General features: G+C 43.7%; 1 protein-coding gene across 1 annotated transcript in view; it reads left to right on the forward strand.

Annotated features, from left to right (window-relative positions):
* Positions 1 to 408: 408 nt before the first annotated feature.
* NID2 (nidogen 2) overlaps positions 409 to 23,191 on the forward strand; it is a 63,258-nt gene continuing 40,475 nt past the window's right edge. Inside the window, exons 1-5 of the mRNA XM_055289364.2 lie at positions 409 to 678; positions 1,277 to 1,582; positions 8,481 to 8,713; positions 14,505 to 14,809; positions 14,891 to 15,250. Coding sequence (XP_055145339.1) covers positions 454 to 678; positions 1,277 to 1,582; positions 8,481 to 8,713; positions 14,505 to 14,809; positions 14,891 to 15,250 — 1,429 coding nt within the window. The 5' untranslated portion in view covers positions 409 to 453. The remainder of the gene's footprint in view (positions 679 to 1,276; positions 1,583 to 8,480; positions 8,714 to 14,504; positions 14,810 to 14,890; positions 15,251 to 23,191) is intronic.

Genomic DNA, 23,191 nt, shown 5'->3' on the forward strand with positions numbered 1-23,191 from the left:
AGGCCAGCAGCCGCACTCGCCGCCGCGGGGTCCCCTTTGCGCTGAGCTCATCTCCTGCAACGCCGCTGCCCCAGACCTTGCGGGCCATTTGGTCCCGGGGGTGGGGCTCGTCGGGGCCGCGGGGCAGCCCGGATGAGAGGATGACCGGGAGCTCCCTGGGGGCGGAGTAGAAGGAGCAGCTCCAGGCAGCCCTGGCCAGGAGCTTTTACCCCGCCAGCCCCGCTGCTTCTGCGGCCGCTGCCTTAGAAAACTTAACGAGAACCAGATGTGGTGGCCACTGCCGAACTTTCTCAGAGCCGGTGATTGGTCCCCAGCCGAGGGCCTCAGCCAATTAGCTTGCTGGGTGGGCCTGGAGTCCCGCCCCGCCCAGGCGCCCGCGGAGATCCAGGTTCGAGGCTGGCGCGGCGCGGAGAGTGGGCTGGAGGCCGGGGCGGGACGCGCTGTGCAGCGAGCATGGAGGGGGACCGGGTGGCCGGCCGGCCGGCTCTGTCGTTACCAGTGCTACTGCTGCTGCTGTTGCTAATGTCGCGGGCCGCGGCGCTGCACTCAGACGAGCTTTTCCCACACGGGGAGTCGTGGGGGGACCAGCTCCTGCAGGAAGGCGACGACGAAAGCTCAGCCGTGGTGAAGCTGGCGAATCCGCTGCACTTCTACGAAGCCCAATTCAGCAACCTCTACGTAAGTTCAGCCCCCTTCTGGCACTTTTCCCGCAGCTTTTTCCCTGGGGTCGGTCTCACGGAAACCCTGCCTCCAGAGGGGAGGAAACAGACCCCACGCCCGGAGACCCCCAGCACCCTTGCGGTGGGACCCGGCCAGAGAGCGATGCCGCTGCCTGCCCCGCTGCTGCAGGGCGGCAAGAATGAACTGGAAGGGAGAGCAAGAATTATTCGCAGCCACGTACGCGTCCCAGGCAGAAAAGGTGGCGTTGCTAGGGCGGCCAGCGGGTTTGCAGTTAGGACCGCGAGACGGCTGTGCCCGTCTGCGGAGCTGGGGTGTTCCCTCCTCAGACCTGGAGGCTTCCTCTCCGGGGACATGGGGCTCCGGGGTTGTGAGGGGAGTGAGAAGATAGGTGAACGAGTTTTAGGGCCCCTGGACCTACTGCACCGCGGAGCTGGGACAGCCGCAAAAGTTGCGCTTGTTTCCCTGAATCCAGACTCCCTAGCCGGTGGGGAATGGGAGGCTTTTTGCCTAAGTCAGTTCCCTTCCCTCCCTGAGCGAAAGGGTAGCGTCCTTGGGCTTGAGCGACCGTCACCTTTTTGTCCCTCTCCTCTCCCAGGTGGGCACCAACGGCATCATCTCCACTCAGGACTTCCCCAGGGAAACTCAGTATGTGGACTATGATTTCCCCACCGACTTCCCGGCCATCGCCCCTTTCCTGGCCGACATCGACACGAGCCACGGCAGAGGCCGAGTCCTGTACCGAGAGGACACCTCCCCGGCAGTGCTGGGCCTGGCCGCCCGCTATGTGCGCGCTGGCTTCCCGCGCTCTGCGCGCTTTACCCCCACCCACGCCTTCCTGGCCACCTGGGAGCAGGTGGGCGCTTACGAGGAGGTCAAGCGCGGGGCACTGCCCTCGGGAGAGGTAAGTGACCAGGGATATTTGACTGCTGAGGAAATTGAAGGATGGGCTTGAATTCTGGGGCAGCAACCCAGGGACTGGCTCGGAGTTGTTTCTGAGCCTACTCTTGCGCTAAACCTGACGTTGGAGGCAGCAGGACTGGAGTGGCTTGGAAGTGAGGAAAGATATTGTCTCTAGTAGGCATCTTCTGAGGCCCTGGCAGGTGGTCACTCCATTGAGGAAAAAAATGCTTAGCGGATATGAGAGTGGGAGTGCAGATGTGGGAGCCCCTTTGAACATAAGGCAATTTACTGTTTGGTTGCTTATTTTTAGAACCATCTCTAAGTATACAAGTATTTCTAATTATATGTTCATTGAAGGGGAAAAATCAGAAAATACAGATAATTTAAAAAGAGAAAACAACCACTCATTTTCCCACCACTGATAAACATTTTTCTGCGAACATTTTCAGAGTTTTTTCTTCTGCATATCTTTATTGAGGCCTATTAACAATGATGAGTTTACACTGCACATACTGTTTTATAACTTGCTTTTTTCACAGACTAGTGTATTGTGAATATGTTTCAATGTCAATAAATGTATTTCTACAACATCATTTATAATGATGTATACTACTGTATCCTGCTATTATCCTGTATAATACGGTGGGTTTACCACAGTATACTCAACCAGTGTTGGGCCATTAAGGCTTTTTCTGGTTTTTCATTATTATAAATAATAGCATGAATCACTTTTTAAAAAGCTAAATCTTTGCACATGTTCTTAGTTGACATTCCAGGAAGTGCAATTGGTAGGTCAGAGAGGATGCACTTTTGGTAAAGTTCTTGATTACTTCTGCCTAATTGCCTTCCAGGTACCAGTTCACATGTTTCTTAGTTTATAGGAATCTGCCGTCAATGTGCTTTACAGTCTCTACCTGCAGAAAGCAAAAAATCCCAGGCTCCCGGTCTTTAGTCTTGTCATCAACATTTGAAGTCCTCCAAATGGATATGAGTGGGGCCAGGGTGGCTTGGTAAATGGCAAACTGCCTAATTCCTGAAGAAAGTAAGGGCTTCCTTCTATGGAATTAGACCTGAATCTAAAATGCCATACTCTAAGGGCTGAAATCATATGATTCATCTCAATTTTAACTTATGGAAACGCTTCTTCACTACAGAAGGATGGTACATGCCCCCTGTAAGAGGTGAGGTTGCTTGCCCATGTCACTGATCTCTGTCTTCTAAGGATGCTGTGACATATATCTTTTGTATGAGGACTCTCTATTTTTTAATTTTTGAGGGTACATAGTAGGTGTATATATTTATGGAGTACATGGGATGTTTTGGTACAGGCATGCAATATGTAATAATCACATCTTGGAGAGTGGGTATCCATCCCCCCCAAGCATTTATCCTTTGCATTACACACAATCTAATTACACTCTTAGTTATTTAAAAATGTACAATTAAGTTATTATTGACTATAATAACCTGTTATCACAGGTTATAGTCACCCTGTTGTGCTATCAAATGGTAGGTCTTATTCATTCCTTCTATTTTTTTTTTTTTGGTACCTGTTGACTGTCTCCACGTTCCCCTGACCCCTGCTACCCTTCCCAGCCTCTGGTAACCATCCTGTTACTCTCTATGTTGCATAAGGACTCTTTAAATGCAAGGTTTTGGAATTAAAACTTTTGTCTGGTCCTTTTCTGGGGTGGGGGAGGTTTAGGGTAGAAAAGATTTGTAAATTCCATCTCTCTTTTACTTTTCTAATTAAAATCCACCTGCAGACATTACCATGTGCTAATTGGCTTCAGAATGTTTCATTAAGAAAGGAGGATTCTGTTTGGATAGGGGATGGTCTTTCAATTACCCACATTGAAGGTTCTTCCAATATTTTAAAGAGCTCTGGGACTTGAGTTCTTGTTTTAATAGTTCTTTGGAGATAGACTTTGGCAAACAGTAATCTAATTTGCTTGAAGGACTGAGTTCTACATGGTGTTCTTAAATTTTGGCTTACTAATTTTATATTGCAAAGTTACTGGAAACTGGAAGATTCAAAGCAATGGCATCTTTGCCATTAAAAACAATTGCAGTTGGTGCCCTTTTTCTCCATGGATATTGCTGTCGGGCATGACCAGATGTTGCACCTGATATGGCAGGAATATCAAGGTGTAATTGTATCTGAAAACAATGTGAACAAATAGTGTTTGTCAATTCAGTTAATCTGAGATTTCTTGAACTCTCATAGGTAGTTCACAGAGCAAAAAAGTTATGATGTAGACCTTTGAAATACTTATTAATGGGAGATGTAGAGGACTAATGTTTAGCTGTGCTTTTTGTGGGGAAAGAGGAGTGTTTTGTTTTTCATTTTAGGGATGGGGTTAGAGACAGCTGAGTTATATAGATCTCTGTAGTGTGGGGAGTGTTTTGTTTATCTGGAATTTAAGTCAGGTTGAAAGGGCTAAAAAGAATAGATATTGAGAATGAGGTAGCAAGAGAGATTGTTCTGAGCTAGAACATGACCCAGGAGAAGGTTGAGAGAGCAACCTATTAGCAAAGGGGCCAGAGAAATGGATGAAGGAGTCACAGGCAGTAACATAAGACAGATGAGTGGAAGGTTGCCCACTACGGTTGAATATTTGTCCCCTCTGAAAATCATATTGAAATTTAATCCTCAATGTGACAGTATTGAGAGGTGGGGCCTTTGAAAGGTGACTGGGTCATGAGGGCTCTGCCCTCATGAATGGATTAATTTATTCATTCATGGATTACTGGATTATCATGGAGTGGGGCTGGTTGCTTTATAAGAAGAGGAATTGAGACCTGAGCTAGCACATTAGCACACTCAGCTTTGTCACCATGTGATACCCTAAGTACTCTGGCACTCTGCAGTCACCACTAGCCAGAAGGCCCTCACCAGATGTGACCTCTCAACTTTGGACTTCTCAGCCTCCATAATTGTAAGAAATAAATTTCTTTTCTTTGTAAATTACCCAATTTGAAGTATTTTGTTGTAAGCAACAGAAGACAAATTAAGACATTGCCCAATGGAGGCCTCCACGTGGGTGGGGACTGAGACATGTTGACTTGGTTCAAAGGTTGATAGTCATTGGTGGAAGTCGTTGGATTTCACAGAGAAAATGAGAGGTAAAGGCAGGATTTTATTGTAGATTTTTGACTTCTGGAGACAAGGTTTAGAAGAGGGGAGGTCTACAGCCTATCCAAGAGAGTTTAGCCTGAGTCTGAGATATCACTGTGAAGATGAAGAGAATAGAGACATATATGGAAATTGGTTAATGCTGAACCATATATGGAAATTAGAAATGCTGACGTTTTGCCGAAGAGTATCAGGAAGGATATAGTATTAGGAATGTGATAGCACTCAGCACTTATCTTTGAATTTTTGGCAGGATCTGTAGGGTTTAGTGCAGTAAAATAAATGAGGGACAGTCCCACATGTGACAGTGTCCTACTGGCAGTGGGAGATGAAGAACTACACTAAGGAATGGAAATTAGTGTTCACAGCAAACACTGGAGGCCAGACCCAATGATTCTACAGCTCTAGAGGACGTGTGGTCCTGAGGAAGATGACAAAGAGAACTTTGTGACTCCTATAAGAGTCACCCTAATTCTTCATTTTCATTTTCATTTTGATAAGCCTCTATAGGCAAGCCTCTTGAAGAAAAGGATGTCACTATTCTGATTTTTGGCCGGATAACTGCAGTTAATTAAAGGAATTGCAAAAATTAGAAACTCTTAGAGGGGTGTATGTTGTATGCATCAGCCTGGCTCTGATGAGTGTCACTTCAACATTGATTGGGATGTCCTGTACCTAGGAGGGAGAGTCAGGCTCTGGTTTCTGCAGAGGGCTCTGGCTTTTCTCTCTTTCTGATAACAGGGCCTGCAGCCACTCACCCTGATCCTCTCTGTGCTGCTCCTCTGCCCGTGGAGGCCCCTCTCTCCTCTCTGGGATCCTGGGGGAGCTGGGAACCAGTGACTCGTTTGTCAGTTTGGCAGCCCATCTGAGGGCTTCTCTTTGGAGACAGAGCCTGTGCGGCCCTTGCAGAGGCTCGTATCTAGGAATGTGAGGACCTTTCCTGTTTGGAAGCCAGTCAAGGAGTTTTTTGAGAGTGGGGGCCCTTCAAGACTTCATGAAGTGGGCTCTTTAGCAATTAGATGTAGAATTTTGTAGAACTGACCGAGAACTTTACAAGTGATCATTTAGTGTGTGGGTGGCTTTTAAACAGCCAAACTCTTTTGGCGTGTACTTTGGGATCATAAATTCTACTTAAAAGGAAGTTGTTTCCTTCCTCTGATATTTGCCTATTTTGGTGGAGACAAAGAAATTAAATACTTGCCACCCATAATGAGTGCTCATCTCAAGGACAGTATATAGAAGATGTTGAGTCAATTTTAATTGAAATGAATTTGTTGGCTGGTTGGCTGAATGAACGAATAAAAATAAAGTGCTAAATGCCCAGAGTTCACAGCAAAAAGTCAGACTCTCCTCTTCCCAGCTCTGTTTACTACTCTCTTCCCCTCTTCCACATTCCCTTCAATTCTTCACAGTCTCTACAACCTCCTTATCTTATGGAATTTCTCTAAATTTAGAACCAGGATTCTCTCCTATCTCACATTTATTATGGGAGATCAATCCCAGGAGCTTTGAAAGCTTAGCTTTTTGAAATGGGTTTTTTTTTTCCTTCCTCTAGTACTTTTCTTTCCCTAGTTGATTTTTCTTTATTCTGACTAATGTACAACTCTGAAGTTATTGAGTCCACATTAGTTGATGACGTAGACTATCTTATGGATAGACATGAGGCAGAACAGCCTTTGTTTATATTTGGCAGTAGTTGTGGCTTCCTAGTATTGAGAAGCTCTAAAAACATTTCTTGCTTTTTGTTTTTGGAAAAGTCAAGCTTTGCTGATGAACAATCAACAACTAGAACAATAACAAATATACTAGGCACCCTGTTACTTTGTGAATTGAATGAATGAAAGAAGCAAAGCAAGATATTGTTTTTTCTGGGTTAGAGAACTAAAAGAACGGCTGATTGCATTTTATTTTCTCTTGAAAAGTGTGTTACATCTATGTTTCTTTATCCTATTAGCAAAACCTCAAAACCCTACTTTGAAATTAAACATTGAAAGGAAAAATTAACATTAGAAAAGAGCTAGAACAACTGTGGGATAGACTTAGAACAAAGGGAAGAGCCCATTCCTTCCTTGTTGTTTCCTTCAGTGAAATGTGATGTTCTTCTCTGTGCCCGAGTTTGTCTGTCTAGCAGAATGGAGAGGTAATGATACTTACCAGTAAATAATATTTCTCAGAGTCACATTATTTATGAAGTAAGTTGTGTTTTAAAAATACCTTCTCAGTTCCTTACTAAATTGTAAAAGTAGTGTGATTTAGTGAGAGAGAGAGAGTTTCAGAGGCCTAAACACAACAGCTTTTTGAGAATCAAGCACTGTTGGCAGATCTTTAGGAGGAGAGGTCACTGAATGAAGGTAAAGGCAAAAATCTCATCTTGTTGAAAATAGGAGGGTAAACAGAATGTTAAGGAGTGATCCTATAAGGGCCTGGGTGTTGAATTGGCAGCTGATTCAGGCTCCTGGTCCCTTTCTGGTCTGTGTTGGCTCCTGCAGTGTTTATAACATTCACCGGCTGCCTCTGTGACACCTCCCAACCTCCACCCTGAGGTCCTGGACACACACCGCAGCTCTGTGGCCTCTACCACCTTCTCCAGTGACTCTCCTACAATTTCAACCATGGCTGTTTCCCAGTCCTACACTGTGCGACTCTCCTGGCAAAGTCTGTCTTTTGCTCCTTCGCATCCTCAGCATCAAGCATAATGTCTGGTGCTTAAGTAGACACTTGGCTGTTTGAATTAGTGTATGAATGAATAAATAAGTGGTGTTTACAAACATATAAACAACTAACCAAGCATAATGAGGTGAATGCTCACTAGAGATGCCCATAAAGGTGTTACAGAGGTTCAGAGAACAGAAATTATTCTATAGGGAATCACAAACACCTCTGAGTGGCAGCATTTGAAGGTTAGGAGGGTTTCTAGGCACAGGGAACCATGAGCAAAGTCTGGAAGCATCCAAGGACATGGTACAAATGGGGACTCTTAAATAGTCTGACAAAGATGCAGTGGAATTGAGCCTGGGAGGGACGTATGCAGCCAGGTTACAACTCACCTTGAATGGCATGTTGAGGAAGGGTTAGGGTGTCCAGGGTGCGTGCTCGAGAGCTGGCTGGCCCACCACCACATACTTGCCACCTGAGCTGAGGAAGACCTGTTAGCCTCTGTGTCTTTTTCTCATCTGTGAAATGAGGATAACGCTGATGCTCGTATGAAAGGGTAGATGGAAGAGGAAAGAGAGTGAGGCTGTGAGACAGTAAGGAGGCCTTTTGACCAACTGGTGCCTAACACAGTGCCTGCCCATAGTGGGCATTTAATAAATGGATGAATGGATGAATGAATGAATGAATGATGCAAATGAGAGATGCTGAGTGCCTAGGGTTATAAACTAGGGCGGTGACTGCAGGATGGACAAGTTAATTTTGCTGATTGCTCTTAGCTCTGAAAGAGTTTGGATGAGAGAAGTTTGAAACCTTAAAAAGTGTATATTTTTTAACCTATGTTTTACCAATGCATATTTCAAGTATTAATCTAAATTGACAAATGATATTTGCAATAATAAATAATATTGCTCATGAAATTATATTAGTAACTTGAAGAGGAAATTTTAAAGAAGATTATGTTTAAAAACAATTTGGAGGAATCCTGAAAAAGGGGAAAATTCTTTGCACTTTATGATGCTTTGCTTGCATTCTGTTTCTTTCTTCTTTTATTTGTTTTTTACAGGATGTTTCTCTCTCTCTCTCTCTCTCTTTTTTTTTTTTCTCACAGCTGAACACTTTCCAGGCAGTTTTGGCATCTGATCGGTCTGATAGCTACGCCCTCTTTCTTTATCCTGCCAACGGCCTGCAGTTCCTTGGAACCCGTCCCAAAGAGTCTTACAATGTCCAGCTTCAGCTTCCAGCTCGGGTGGGCTTCTGCCGAGGGGAGGCTGATGATCTGAAGTCAGAAGGACCATATTTCAGCTTGACTAGCACTGAACAGTCTGTGAAAAATCTCTATCAGTAAGTAACATTGAGCTGAAGCCCTTTCCTATTTGAATATAAGGACTTTTAGGAAGCACCTGAACACAAGTGACCATAAGACCATTAAATAATATATTGGTGGCTTCTAAGTAAGGCATCAAGTCAAAACCAAGGAACTAGATTAAACTCTGGAAGGATCAAGTTCACCAAAACATAAAAGGTCCTTTATTTTGCCTGCTCTATTGGGTATAGATACTGGAAACAGAACAGTATGTGTGTATATTTGTAGAGCCACTGAGGCTTGCTATGAAAAACATTGCTCTTGGAACCACATAAAAATATCTAGTCATAAACTGCCCAGTTTGAGGTTTTCCAGATTAATCATTTCACAGGAGGAAACACTGTGATTTAGTCTTTTGGACAGATACTGTTAAACATTAAATTGAGTAATGTAATTTGCAGGAAAAATAACTAAGATTTATAGGTTTCCAGAAGTCTGAGGATGTCTCTCTGGCTGTATTACCTAATGTGAATTGAACCCATTCTTTAGACTCATCAGTGTCTGCCCATAATGGGCATTTAATAAGTAGATGGATGAATGAATGAATGATCCAGAGGGCTTACTTAGCTAGTGCAATAATAAACTCTTCTGCATTTTGCCAGTACAGATAGTGCCAGTAGGATATTTATTGACTTCAGGGTTTTTTGGAGGGCGTGTGGAGAGGTGGGTAGGGGTGCCCTTGCTTTTATTCGTTTCCTGAATACAGAAGCCAGACAGAATACATTGGTTACTTCCTGGCCTCCCTTAACTGCTTCTTGGCTTCATTAAATCAATCCTGGGTAGGTATAGAAACACCTTACACTTTTAGCATGCCATCCACTCTGCTCGGCTACCAAAAAGAGACCACTATAGCCAGATTTGCTTACTCAGAGCTGACATTTATTGAAAACTTACTATTTGCCAAGCATCATGCTAAACACTTTCCAGATGTTATCTTAATTAAAACTCACAAGAATTGTAGGTTAGTACTACTATTTTCCCAATTTTACAGAGGAGCCTAGGGAAGTCAAATAAATTGCCTATGATCTCAAAGTTAAGTGGCAAAGCCAAAATCCAAGCTCAAGTCTGGAGCGCTGAACTACTTATTTTATCTTTTTCTGAGTCCTTGTTTCCTTTCCCATCCTTATGATCCACATTGGGCATCTTTAGGGCTCCATCTAGGCTGCCGCTTAGTCTGGACACTGGAGCAAATTCAGTTCCTTACTCTCCCTCCTCTGGTTCCACCCTCCTCTTCTACTTGGGAGCTCATAGATTTATTATTCCTCGGGCATTATAGAGAGGTCACAATGGCCAAGCTCATGGAATACAAAGATTTCTAAGACACTGGTCCTGCACACCAGCAGCTTGTACCCTGTTAGGGTTGATAGACAAATAGATCAACAATTACAGAGCCGTGGGTAAGTGTTGGCATCTACACAGGAGACAGGAGACAGTGGGGCCAAAAGGCCTGTGGGAAAAAGCAGTTGTGTTCCCTGAGCAGAACCATAAAGGTCTCCTGGAACTAACACCCACAATCACGTGTGACACACAAACACACAGACAGCATTTCCACTTACCCCCTTTCATGCCTTCCCTCATTTTTATCTTTGATACTTCCCAGAAATCTCTGAATTGCTTGGCAAAAGCAGAGTAAGATATGGGGCCAAATGACTCACATATTTTTCTTTAGTGTAATCCCTGCTTAATACAAATAATAAAGTACAAGCAATGCAGAATAATGTGAAATAAAAGTAAAAGTTACCCATGATCACTACTTCAAGTGATAACAAGTGCTAATGGTCCTTCTAGAATTTAGGTATATACAAAACTTTTAAAACCAAAATGGTTCTTTTGCTATATAAGTGGTGTTTTCACATTAATCACTTCTTATAGGGGTCTTTTAGTCAGATGTCTGTCTATATTACCATTTTAAGGCTACAAAACATTATGTCATGTGTGTATAAAGACAGCTTATTAATGAACATTTCACATATTTCTGATTTTTCTTGTCCTAAATATCATTGCAGTAAACAGCATAATAAACATTGCTTACATTCTCATTTCTCCCTAAAATAAATTCTTAAAAGTGGAATTGCTGAGAAAGGGCATATGATTTGGAAGTTGTACATTTCAGATTGCCAAAGTTACTGGTCTTTTCCTTTCTGATTTTGGATCTTGGTGTTATTCTTACGAAGAACTTCTGTACATCAAAATTATAGAAATGTCCTTCAATATAATCTTCTATTTTACTTTTCATTATTTAAATTTTCAAAAATATACAGAAAAGTGGAGAGAATAACTAAATGAACACCCAAATGCCCATCACCTAGATTTATACATTGTAAACATTTTGCCATATTCATTTTTTTGTTTGTTTACATTTTTTCTTTCTTTCTTTTTTTTTTTTTTTTTGAGATGGAGTTTCGCTCTTGTCGCCCAGGCTGGAGTGTAGTGGCGTGATCTTGTGCTCATTGCAACTTCTGCCTCCTGGGTTCAAGCAATTCTTCTGCCTCAGCCTCCCAGTATCTGGGATTACAGGCGCCCACTACCACACCTGTCTAATTTTTGTATTTTTAGTAGAGACTAGGTTTCATCATGTTGGCCAGGCTGGTCTAAAACTCCCGACCTCAGGTGATCCACCTGCCTCAGCCTCCCAAAGTGCAGGGATTATGGGTGTAAGCCATCACACCCGGCGTGTTTAAATGTTTTAAAGTAAGTCACAAACATCATGCCAGTTCATTGCTAAATGCCTTAGTATGCATCTCTCAAGGGTAAAGTTAGGCTGGGCAAGGTGATTCTAATCCCAGCACTTTGGGAGGCCAAGGTGAGAGGATTGCTTGAGCTCAGGCATTCAAGGCCAGCCTGGGCAACATAGCAAGACCTAATCTCTACTAAAAATTAAAAAAATTAGCTGGACATGGTGGTATGCACCCGTAGACCCAGCTACTTGGGAGGCTGAAGTGGGAAGATCACTTGAGCCCAGGGGGTTGAGGCTACAGTGAGCCATGATCACACCACTATGCTCCAGCCTGGGTGACAGAGGGAGACCCTACCACTAAATAAATAAGTAATTAAGAGTAAAGTTATTTTCCTAGTCAGTTGTTTTCTTCCTCAAATTTGTCTCACAACTGTGAGCTCAAAGGTCATAAATTATATAGTTCATAATGTTTGTCATACTCTTTCTCTGCAAATTTAAATATGAATTCACACGTGTATATTTTGAAATCATACTTTTCCATCTTCTGGAAGACAAGTCAGTAGTTAATAAGTATTTATGATATTTAGGGCCAGTGATAGGCATTTTACTTATTTATTTTTTTGAGATAGAGTCTTGTTATGTCATCCAGGCTGGAGTGCAGTGGCATAACCTCAGTTCACTGCAACCTCTGCCTCCTGGGTTCAAGCTTTTCTTCTGCCTTAGCCTCCTGAGTAGCTGGGATTACAGGCATGCACCATCACACCTGGCTATTTTTTTTGTATTTCTAGTAGAGATGGGGTTTCACCATGTTGGCCAGGCTGGTCTTGAACTCCTAACCTCAGGTGATCCGCCCACTTTGACTTCCTAAAATGCTGGGATTACAGGCATGAACCACCGTACCTGGCCAGTGCTAGGCATTTTAATGTGGTTTTCTCCCTTAATTCTCCTAACAACCCAGGGAGGAAGGCATTGTCATCCCATTTTGCAACCCCATTTTGCTTTCTAGAAATAAATTAAGTTCTTTCTATTACTAAGCTTTCCAAATGACCTTGGATTTTAAAATAAACTCAAATTGTTACTTTTCCATCATGCATAATGACAAAACCCAGGATAGTGATTTATATATAATTAGAAGGTTATTTTATTTAGCTTTTATCGGCCATAATCTGTATTTTTCCACTCTTTGAAGATTTTATAGTTTCTGTTTGTAACTTCAAGAAGAAATTTCATAGTTGCACCACCTCTAATGCGATAATAAACTCAATATCCTCAGAACTTCAGGATTTTCTCTTACTGTCTTTAGTTTTCCTTATTTGCTTGCCAATAAACACCAACATTAATTCTTATGAACTTAACAAATATGTATAGCATATTGCACACAAAATCAGTTTTTCTTTCTATGCTTCTTTCCCTAAATTTACCACAACAGTAACCACAGCATATATGTAATACATACACGCGTACACACACACAAACACAAGAGAAAGACATTTTCAAATTGTACTGAAAAATATTGTTACTATAGAAATCCACATGAACGTGATGAGTACCCACCCAAATGAAGGAAGATCTTTTGTTCTTATACAATTCAGTGAAGTTTTTATTATCTTATTAGCCACTGACTCCTATTCCTCACTGACTGACTTCTGAGGAAATTCCATTGCTTGGGAGAATTTGAGCACAGTGTTTTGTGCAAATATCAGAGGAGTATACAAACTGGCATATTCAACCTAGCCAGACTCCTGTTCACTCAAGTTTTCTCATATTTTTAGAAATCATACGTAGTTGTTCTTTTTAGGGTATATTATTGACTCTAAAATAATGGGTTATTGGGATATTTGGAAACTGAATGGAGTTCCTGTTCTTTTCTCATGGAGAAAACGAGAGAGCTGTTTCCAGAAGTCTTTAAAAGACCTCTAAGCTACTTTCTTATTTGCTCCTTAACTTTTTCAGTGCAAAAACAAATTTTTTAGGTTTTGGCATTTGTATTTATTTGAAATTTTTTTACACTGACTCACCATTCTTTGTGGATTAGCGAATTGATCAGTTCAAGTGAATAAACAATGAAATGTCTTTAATATTCTGTAGAATAATGATAATTCAGATGCTTATTGACTGCAGTGTGTGGTATGGTTTTCTGTCATAATATAACATAGATGTGTAGAGCATGGGCTTTGGTGTTAACTGAATTCGGATCCAATTGTTTGTTATGTGACCTTCAGAAGATCAGCTAGCCTTTTAAAACCTATTTTCTCCTCTATAAAATTGAATATGATCACCTCTAACTTGCAGATTGTATTGAAGAATGTGAAACACTTGGCACAGGGAAGGGGCATCACCAACTCTTGAAAGTATGTAGTAGTCATTTGGGTGTCAGTATTTGGTAGAGTTTTAAGCATACATTTTTTAAATGTGTTATAAGTTTCCAGACAAGTGGAGGAAGGATGAAACATTCCTACATTCCTTGTTTATTTTCAAATAGCCAGATTTTAGATAAACCATTTGGATTGTGGAGCAGATTGATAACTTGAGGATCTGGCATTCTGTGGCATACAGCTTTGAAACATAATATTAAATAAAAGGTAGTTCACATCAAAAGTCCAGTATGATCCCTTTAGTTACCATGTAAGTCTGCTTTTATTTGGTTTTATATACCAGTGAAAACTGAACCTGATCTTAATAGCCTTTCAGGTTTTTTGTTTTTTTGAGACAGGGTCTCACTCTGCCACACAGGCTGGGGTGCAGTGGTTGCAACCAAAGCCCACTGTAACCTGGAACTGCTGGGCTCAAGTAACCCTCCTGCCTCAGCCTCCTGAGTAGCTGGAAGCACAGGCGTGTGGCACCATGCCGGCTAATTTTTTTAGAAAAGTATTTTGTAGAGGCAGGGTCTCACTATGTTGCCTAGACTGGTCTTAAACTCTTGGGCTTAAGTCATTCTCCTACTTTGGGCTTGCAAAGTGCTGGGATTATAAGTGTGAGCCACCATGCCCAGCTGTCTTTCTGTTTTAAAATAAGTTGTTCACCTTCTAGGAAGGTGGGTGAATGGACACTTTTGTTACATTTGTTACAATGACTGTTTCCTTTTTATTTAGACTAAGCAATCTGGGGATCCCTGGAGTGTGGGCTTTCCATATCGGCAGCACTTCCCCGTTGGACAATGTCAGGCCAGCCGCAGTTGGAGGAGACCTTTCCGCTGCCCACTCTTATGTTCCCCTGGGACGTTCCTTCAGCCATGCTACAGCCCTGGAAAGTGACTATAATGAGGACAATTTGGATTACTACGATGTGAATGAGGAGGAAGCTGAATATCTTCCAGGTGAACCAGAGGAGGCATTGAATGGCCACAGCAGCATTGATGTTTCCTTCCAGTCCAAAGTGGATACAAAGCCTTTAGAGGGTAGGACCTCCCCTCCAGATTCTGATCTGTCCTCCCCCTTGCATCCAACACCTACTTATTGGCCATTCTATCCTGAAACAGAATCTTCCACCTTGGACCCTCACACCAAAGAAGGAACATCTCTGGGAGAGGTAGAGGGCCCAGATTTAAAAGGCCAAGTTGAGCCCTGGGACGAGAGAGGGACCAGAAGCCCAGCTCCACCAGAGGTAGACAGAGATTCACTGGCTCCTTCCTGGGAAACCCCACCACCGTACCCCGAAAATGGAAGCATCCAGCCCTACCCAGATGGAGGGCCAGTGCCTTCGGAAATGGATGTTCCCTCAGCTCATCCTGAAAAAGAAATTGTTCTTCGAAATTACCCTGCTTCAGGTCACACTACACCCATAAGTCAAGGGACATACGAGGTGGGACTGGAAGACAACCTAGGTTCCAACACCGAGGGTGAGTGCATTAGAAAACTGGGGGCTGAGATTTCATCTTAACCATGCTGGTTTTGCATAGAGTTGTGATTTTTCTCTTAAGTGGGTAGGTGAAAAGTTTAGCAAAAAGAAGATTGGATCTAATTTTTAATCGCTGTGTTTCAAGAAATAGAGTAAATTTCCTTTGCCAAATAAATCTTGGCAGGCAGATTCTGTTTGGAATCACTTGATCATTAATAATGTTTTTTAAAAATATGGGCCTTATGAAGTGAGTGGGGGAAAACTGGGTTTGTTAGGCCAGCTATGCTCTCAAGTGTAATGAACTATTTCAGTCTGAAAGTTCAGCAAAGGTAAAACATTTTGCGGCTTCATACACATTCCAGTGATGGACAGGTTTGTGCTTTTTAAAGTGGTGAGTTGTGCTGGCTCAGATGAACATGCCAGATTCATACTCTGTTGTGGGAGAAGCCTAACGCTTCCCTTGGTTGGGGAGATATGCTTGTGATGTGTGGGAGAGGAGAGCCCACAGGGAAAGAAAATGACTAAACACCTGTGTCTGTTGTCATTTCTGGTTCATGGCTATGCAGCTGTGGCATGAACCTCCCTGGAGCCTTGTCCTCATTTCATGACTCACTGATCGGACTGAGAGGTGAGGAGGGAGATGCCGAAAGCAGGCGGTGGTTAATTATCACGGACGCGGGGCCTGTGTCAGTCTTCTAGTCCTCGTTGAGACTTGTCATGCCAGCTGTTTCTTCCCCATCAGGCATGGAAAGATGTGAATGGGAAACTGACTCCAGATTGTTTGTTCCAGGGACTGCTCATCTGACCTCTGATAGGAAGAAAGAGGTCAGAGGTGACTGCTTTGTTCTGAATCTCCACGTTTTTCCACCTTTTCTGTTTCCTGTCACTGTTGTGGCAAAAACATGGGTGACCTAGCAGAGAGGGCCTTCTGGGTTCTGCTCTGGTGTTATCTGCAGGATATTGCACGGAGAGGTACTAATTTCAGGAGGGAAGAAAAGATTTTCTGACTAATGTGGCATTGTGTAAGGATTCGAGGGAGTACATTAGTGTTGGCTTCGAGTTTGAATCCTGGCTGCCAAGCTTGCTGGGTGACCTGAAGTAACTTATATAACCCATAAGCCTCTGATTTCTCAGGAATTACTTGGGAGGATTCAATGAGACAGCGTATGTGAAGTTCTTGGCTTCATGTCTGCACTCACTGGTTCTTAATAAATAGTGGCTGCTGTTACTAATTTTAGAAGATTTAAAACAGTGGGAATGGGGTGGAGGATGGGTAGAGAATGAAGAATGTGCTTATTAAAGAGTTTCGCATTAATTTGTGCCTAAGGGACCACATTTCCATGAAGTTGAAGATGTAAATTTTGTTGGAAGTCTTTAGAACCTTCGGATCCTTCTGAGAATCTCCAGAATTTACAGTATGCGTTTCCTCTAAATACATTTTAAGGCCAAGTATCAAAGATTTTCACAAAGGGATTTGAGGTAAAGATGCATTCCTGAATGGCCTTCTCATTTGTGGGTTGTGATTTCCTTCCCTGGGAAGAGCGTGGGAATATTAAAAAGCAGATCTATGGAGTCATGTATTAAAGGGTTAAGAAGGGACTGCACACCCTGCTTTGGGCTCTGAGAGCTCGAGATCACTGGAGTAAAGTGCAGGAGGCTTCAGGAGCCAGCCATAGAGTAGAACAGAGGCGCAGCTATAACCCTTGTGGGGCATGAACTATGATATTTATCAGCTGCCGGATGCAGTCTACTATAGACATCTTGGTAATGGCAAAAAACGCCTGTGAAAAAGCTGGTTAATACACATTTTGGGGGAAGAAATCTAACTAGAAGTTTTTGAAACTTAGACAAAAACAATCCAGTTTTTGTTTTAAAAGAATTTAGGGGGATGTGTGAAGTATAGAAGCATGCAGTTGTTAAATACTTTTGAGGGGATGCAGTGACTGTTTCTTTCACATAAAACATTGGAGGCTCAGAGGTCTATCTGGTAAGTGTGGGCTTCCTCTGGGAAGCTGTGGGGTGGGAGTGGCAGAGACACTGAACATTGCCCGGTACTAAGTACCTAGCCATGTGGCATCTGCCTGGCATTTTCTGCTGATGGAATAGAAAGCACATGGTTTTGGTGCTGGGTGGACTTGACCTTGACTCCCAACTCTGCTATGTGGTTTGGGGCAAGACATATAGTCTGTTTGACCCTTGGCTCTCCTCAGCTCTAAAACAGAGCTAATGAAGACCTTGTCATGTACTTGTGAGAACTGAAATTGAGCTTGGGAAGCACCCTGCCCAATACATTTTAGTTTCCCTCTGAAGCTTCACGGTAGTCATCTTGCTAAACCAAGAAATCAAGATTTAGTTAAAGGCCCAGAAAATATCACTCCTTTTTACATTTTTTTCCCCTTAGGGACTCATTTTACAGACCTTTCTTTTTGTTCAGAAATTTAGATTTTCAGATCATATCTACACCAGGCAGGAATGTCCCCGCCACACTGGAGCGCTGTCTTCCTAGGCCACAGAACAGCGGTAGATGGATGTGCAAGCATGCTTTCTCTGAGGAGTCTTGTTTCCAGGGAGCTCTGGTAGTTTTGTTGTCAAGCCAAAAAGTTACCCAAGCACCTGCCATGTACCTGTCTCTGACTCGGTTCTAGTGGAAGTTTTGGCTGGCATTTGCTAAGTGCAGCCTGCTGCTCTAAAGTGAGAACTTGGCATTAGATTGCATTATCACGGTTAGTCCTCAGAATTGCCCTGTGGGGAGTTCGAGACCAGCCTGGGCAACATAGGGAGAACTTGTCTCTATAAACAATTTTAAAAATTAGCCGGGTGTGGTGGTGTTCACCTGTGGTCCTAGCTACTCGGGAGGCTGAGGTGGGAGGATCACTTGAGCCCAAGAGTTCCAGGCTACAGTGAGCCATGATTGTACCACTGCATAGCCTGAGCAACAGAGAGAAATATTGTTTGGAAAAAAAAGTTGTCCTGTAGGGTAGGTACTATCATCCTTCCCATTTTACAGAGATGGAAACTGAGCTTGGAAATACTTAGTGACTTGTCTAGCAAGGGCAAAGACTGCAACAAAGTCATGAAGAAATTAGAGAAAGCTGTAGGGTGATACAGAGTCAAAGGCACTGTCCAGGAGTGTCACTGCTGTTGGGGAAGTCTTTCTGAGGAAGGAGGGGCTTGAGCCAGGCCTGGGGTCAGCGTCTGAGAGGGAGAATGTGTGAAAACATTATGAACAGAGAAGTGACAAGAGCTGAGGTGCAGAGGTGGGAATGAGGAGGGAGGAAGGGAGGGAGGGAGACAGAGACAAAGGTTGATTAAGGCAGTGGGGTGAGGGAGTTGCCAGTGAGGGCTTCAGCTGCCTGGGACCATGGGACTGCCTGTGTTGTGAGCAGAAAGGAATGAGATTTACCGATAGGGGTCTTAGTTATTCTTAAGCCTGCTAAGGCGGTGCTATACGCAGCTTAATTTAATCTCAATCTGCATGATGAGTTAGGAGGAAGGACACCTGGCTTTCAGAAACCTCATGTAGTCCCACGCCACTTTTGGCGTTGTGAAAGGCTGCAGGAGTGTGTTGCAAGCTCAACTTCCACCCTGAGAAGAATTCAAGCAGGTTCTGCTGCCAGTGCAACCCTCCAGGTGCCAAAGACCATGGCCTGGGTGCACCTCCAGGTTGCAGAGGGTCTGTGACCATGATCCCCCACCCCCCCATACTTGTGAAGACACCTGTATGAGGAGATTCCCTGGCAGGATCCCTCTCCCTTCACCACAAGTAGAGAGAGCCTGTTAGTGTCATGCCAGCAGTTGTAAAAGGCCACTCCCAGGGTCTTGATCACTGTTTGCCACCAGCATCATTACATGCCACACACATCAAAGTAAACAAACATGAAAACTGGACGAAAAAGCATTCCACTGTTTTTTCATTATAAAGTTGGATATGGTTTTTCTATCTAGTCTGTCATTCTGAGAGATGGGAAAACTTAGAAGAATTTGTCCTGCAGTGAAAATGCTCATTTTTTTTTTTTTGAAGTAGCAGTAAAAATTGTTAATAGTTACTCCAGCTGTCCGGAGGCAGCCCTGTGCACGAAGCCTCCTGTGTCCCTCTGTGTTGGCCCAGTGAACCCGGTCCACACCATGGAACCTCCGCTGTGGCTAGGCCAGGGCCCTCTGTGAAGAAGGGCAGGCTGGCCAAGGGCTGCAGACAAGTGCTTAAGTGTTTCTGGGAAAATGAAGATTGAAAGATGGCTGAGAACAAGTGCAGAGGAGAATTTTCCATTTTTGTTACGAACTCCTAGTTAGGACAAGTCTCAAGTCCTTTGGCAGGGCATTTGTTTCTTTCCTCTGATGTATCCCCACCCCATTTTTCTTTCTATTAAGGACATGAGAAAAGTTAAATACAAACAAACAAAAAATAAATGGAAAAAAAAGTGAGATTTAAAAAGCCTTCATGTTAAGAATCCTTTAGCAACTATCAAACCTCAGTTAACAAATCCATGACAAAATGAGCTCATTCAAACCTGGCCAGCCTCCACCCTCCTGCTGTGCCCTGAGGTGCCAGCAGACCTCTTTATGGTCTGACTCTCCATGGCAGGAGCTTCCTGGCAGAGTGTGGGTCCCAGAGGAGGCCATGGACTAGAAACTGTATTTCTCAAAGTGCGGGCGCTCATCCACCTTCCTCTCATTCAGCTGGGAACCTGGTTAAAAACACTGATTTCCAAGCCCCTCCTCTACCTTCTGAACCAGAAACTGCATTTTTAAGCCATCTCACTCCTTCAACTCCTCCAGACCTCTGCCCAAATGTCTCCTTCTCCTGAGGTCTTCCCTGACCATACTATTTAAAAGAGCCAAGTGCGCCTGCCCTCTCTCACCCTCTTGTCTGACCCTGCCATATTCCTCTGCACTTCAGTGATTCTGATGCCCCCTCAATTTGATGGGATTTAGAGCCAGAAGATTGTTTAATCTCTGTGGGCCTCAATTTTCTCATTTATAAAATGGAGATAATATCTTCTTACGAGAATAGGAAGAAGTGCATGAAAATACACTCAAAACCATGATAGGGAGGGACATGCAAATGACCACCGAAAAGAAAAAGTGCCACTTTTCCTTGGAGGTGTTCATCGCACATCTCATCTAGCTGGGATCCAGATCTTGACTCCCAGCCTTCAAGAAGTTCAGCCTCTTTGAGTTTCACTGCAATTCCCATAGAAATTTGAGCAGTCACGTTGGCCGGAGGTCTGGCTTTTCTCGCCCTGGATAAATAGCTGCACGTGGGCTCAGCACCATTCTAGCTCCAGGTCTCCCCCTTCTTCAGGGAAGGGCTATCTGGCTGCTGCGCATCTGTATCACATTCACTAAGGAATCTTCACGTTGTATTCTTGTGAATGGATGCCCAAGTGGGCCGTAAGCACTGAGCTCGGCTTCTCAGATGGCCAGGAATGAGCACGAGAGTATTTCCTAACATTCTACCCACCCCAGGAGCTGCTAATTGGTCAGATTAAATTTGTTAACGACATTGATGAGCAACACCTAGCTCAGAAATCCAAGGCTTGTGAGTATCCCAAGCCTTCTATCAACACCAATTGGTGTGAGAATCACTTGCGGGGTGGCTAAAGTGTAGATTGCTAGGATGCACCCAGAGTGTGGAATTGGTAGGTCTAAGGTGGGCCCTCAGAATTTGCATTTTTAACAGAAACCTCAGGTGATCCTGATGCAGTGGTCTCTGGAATCCACCGGGAGAAATGCAGCTCTCCGTGTGAAGGACTGCATGGTGCTGTGCTGAGGGTGTAAGTTGTTATTCACCCCTTGGTGAATTTCCTTGATGCCTCACGCTGTTGTCAGAACTGAACCCCACAAACCTGCTCCTCCTTAGTCTCCCTATCTCAGAAACTGGCAGCTCCACCCTTTTAGTTTCCCACATCAGGACTGAACATCATCCCACATCCAATCCACCAGCAAACCCTCTCGGTTCCACCTTCAGAATATCCCAGACCTGGGCCCTTCTTATCCCCTGTACCAGCACTTCTTACCACCAAGGGACCAGCTCCTGTCTGATTTCCTGTAGTCGGAGCATGTTACTCTTCTGCTCAAAACCCTCTAGTGCTTCCCATCTCAGATGAAAGCTCAAATCCTTCCTGTGATCTCTGAGACCCTGCATGAATGACCCAGGCTACCTCTTCTCTCACCATCCCTCCCACATGCCCACACACCCCTCCTGCCTGACACAGCACCGCACCTGCCCTCATCTGTGGGGTTCACTCCCTCACCTCCTCCTGGCCTCTGCTCAGTCAACTTCTCCTGAGGTCTTCCCTGACCATGCTATTTAAAAGAGCCATGTACACCTGCCTCCTCCTACCTTCTTGTCTTTCTCTGCTGTATTTCTTTGCATAGCTCTTACACATCCACCCCACTAAGTAATTTACTTGTTTATTGACTGCTGCTGGGGAGAGTGTAAGCTTCGGGATGTGAATTTTTGTCTCTTTTGCTCCCTGCCATGTCCCCAGTTTCTAGACTAGGGCCAGGTCTATAGTGAATGCTCAGTAAATATTTGTTGAATTAGTGAATGAATGAACAAAAATTGTTAGAAGCATTTACCTTTCACCTAACAAGCTGCCATTGTAAATGGTAAGTGTGCAAACCTGTGTGTGCACTTGGGTATGAAGGCAGGTGTGAAAGAGGGATTATAAATGGAGCCTTGCCTTCCCCCAGATTAGGGGCTGAATCCATCTTCTTTCCTTCATGTGGCTGTTATGAAGCTGGAAGAGAGAGTGTGTGTTCTTGGCTCAGTAAGTACCATCCTAAAAATACAATATTCCACAAAACTGTTTAAAAAGACTCCCAGGTTAGCTTAACAGTAACTAGTTAACCCATTGTAATAACAGTTTAAGTCTCATAATAGCCTTTCATGGGAGCCTGCTCATTGTTATAATTTTTCTATAATAATGTAGTACAGCTTCCAATCTATTTATAAACCTTTGCACAGTTGCACTTGTAAGTTGCTGGCTGCATCGCCCTGCCTCTTTTTACTTAGATAAAAGCTATGACTCCACCTAGTTTAACTCTTCATATCTGTACTGTCTCTCCTCCATCTTCTCTCTCCTTGTTTCATAATTCAGCCTTAGAATAAGAATTGGGTTGCAGAATAAGGCTTCACAAAATAACTGAAATAAGATACAATCCGAGCCTGTTATTTCCTTAATTTGTGGGCAGAACAGCGTGTAGAGTTTGGATTGATTTTTATCTGAATATTCTGAAAATGGCTGCTTTTTTTTTTTTTTTTTTTTTTTTGAGATGGAGTCTCTCTCTGTTGCCTAGGCTGGAGTCAATGGCACGATCTCGGCTCACTGCAAGCTCCGCCTCCCAGATTCACACCATTCTCCTGCCTCAGCCTCCCGAGTAGCTGGGACTACAGGCAGCCACCACCACGCCTGGCTAATTTTTTGTATTTTTAGTAGAGACGGGGTTTCACCATGTTAGCCAGGATGGTCTCAATCTCCTGACCTCGTGATCCGCCTGCCTCGGCCTCCCAAAGTGCTGGGATTACAGGTGTGAGCCACTGTGCCCAGCCAAATGGCTGTTCTTTAGACCTGTAGCAGATTGCCTTTCTACTTGGTGTTCAGAAGTACATTAAGAAGAAATGCGACTTCTGGCAATGCAGGAGTGAGGAAGAGGTGCTCTACTTATTTTAGAGATGAGGAAGCTGAAAGACACAGTTTGCACAGTTTCCACAAAGCCCCGGAGGGAGGGCTGAGGTTGAGTCCTAGAGCTTGGCGCTTTCTGCAGCCCCTCATTCCTTGAGCTCTGGGAGAAAGTCCTGATGGCCCTTAAGCCATGAGCACACTCGTGAGTGTGTGAGTCCCTCCAGTAGCTGCTTCCTTACACTTAGTTGTGAATTTCTGAGCTGGAGAAACCTGAGATTTTGACACATCCAAGTTACATTCATTTCTTTTTACTC

Source organism: Symphalangus syndactylus, chromosome 8 (assembly GCF_028878055.3).
Source record: "Symphalangus syndactylus isolate Jambi chromosome 8, NHGRI_mSymSyn1-v2.1_pri, whole genome shotgun sequence".
Lineage (NCBI taxonomy): Eukaryota > Metazoa > Chordata > Mammalia > Primates > Hylobatidae > Symphalangus > Symphalangus syndactylus.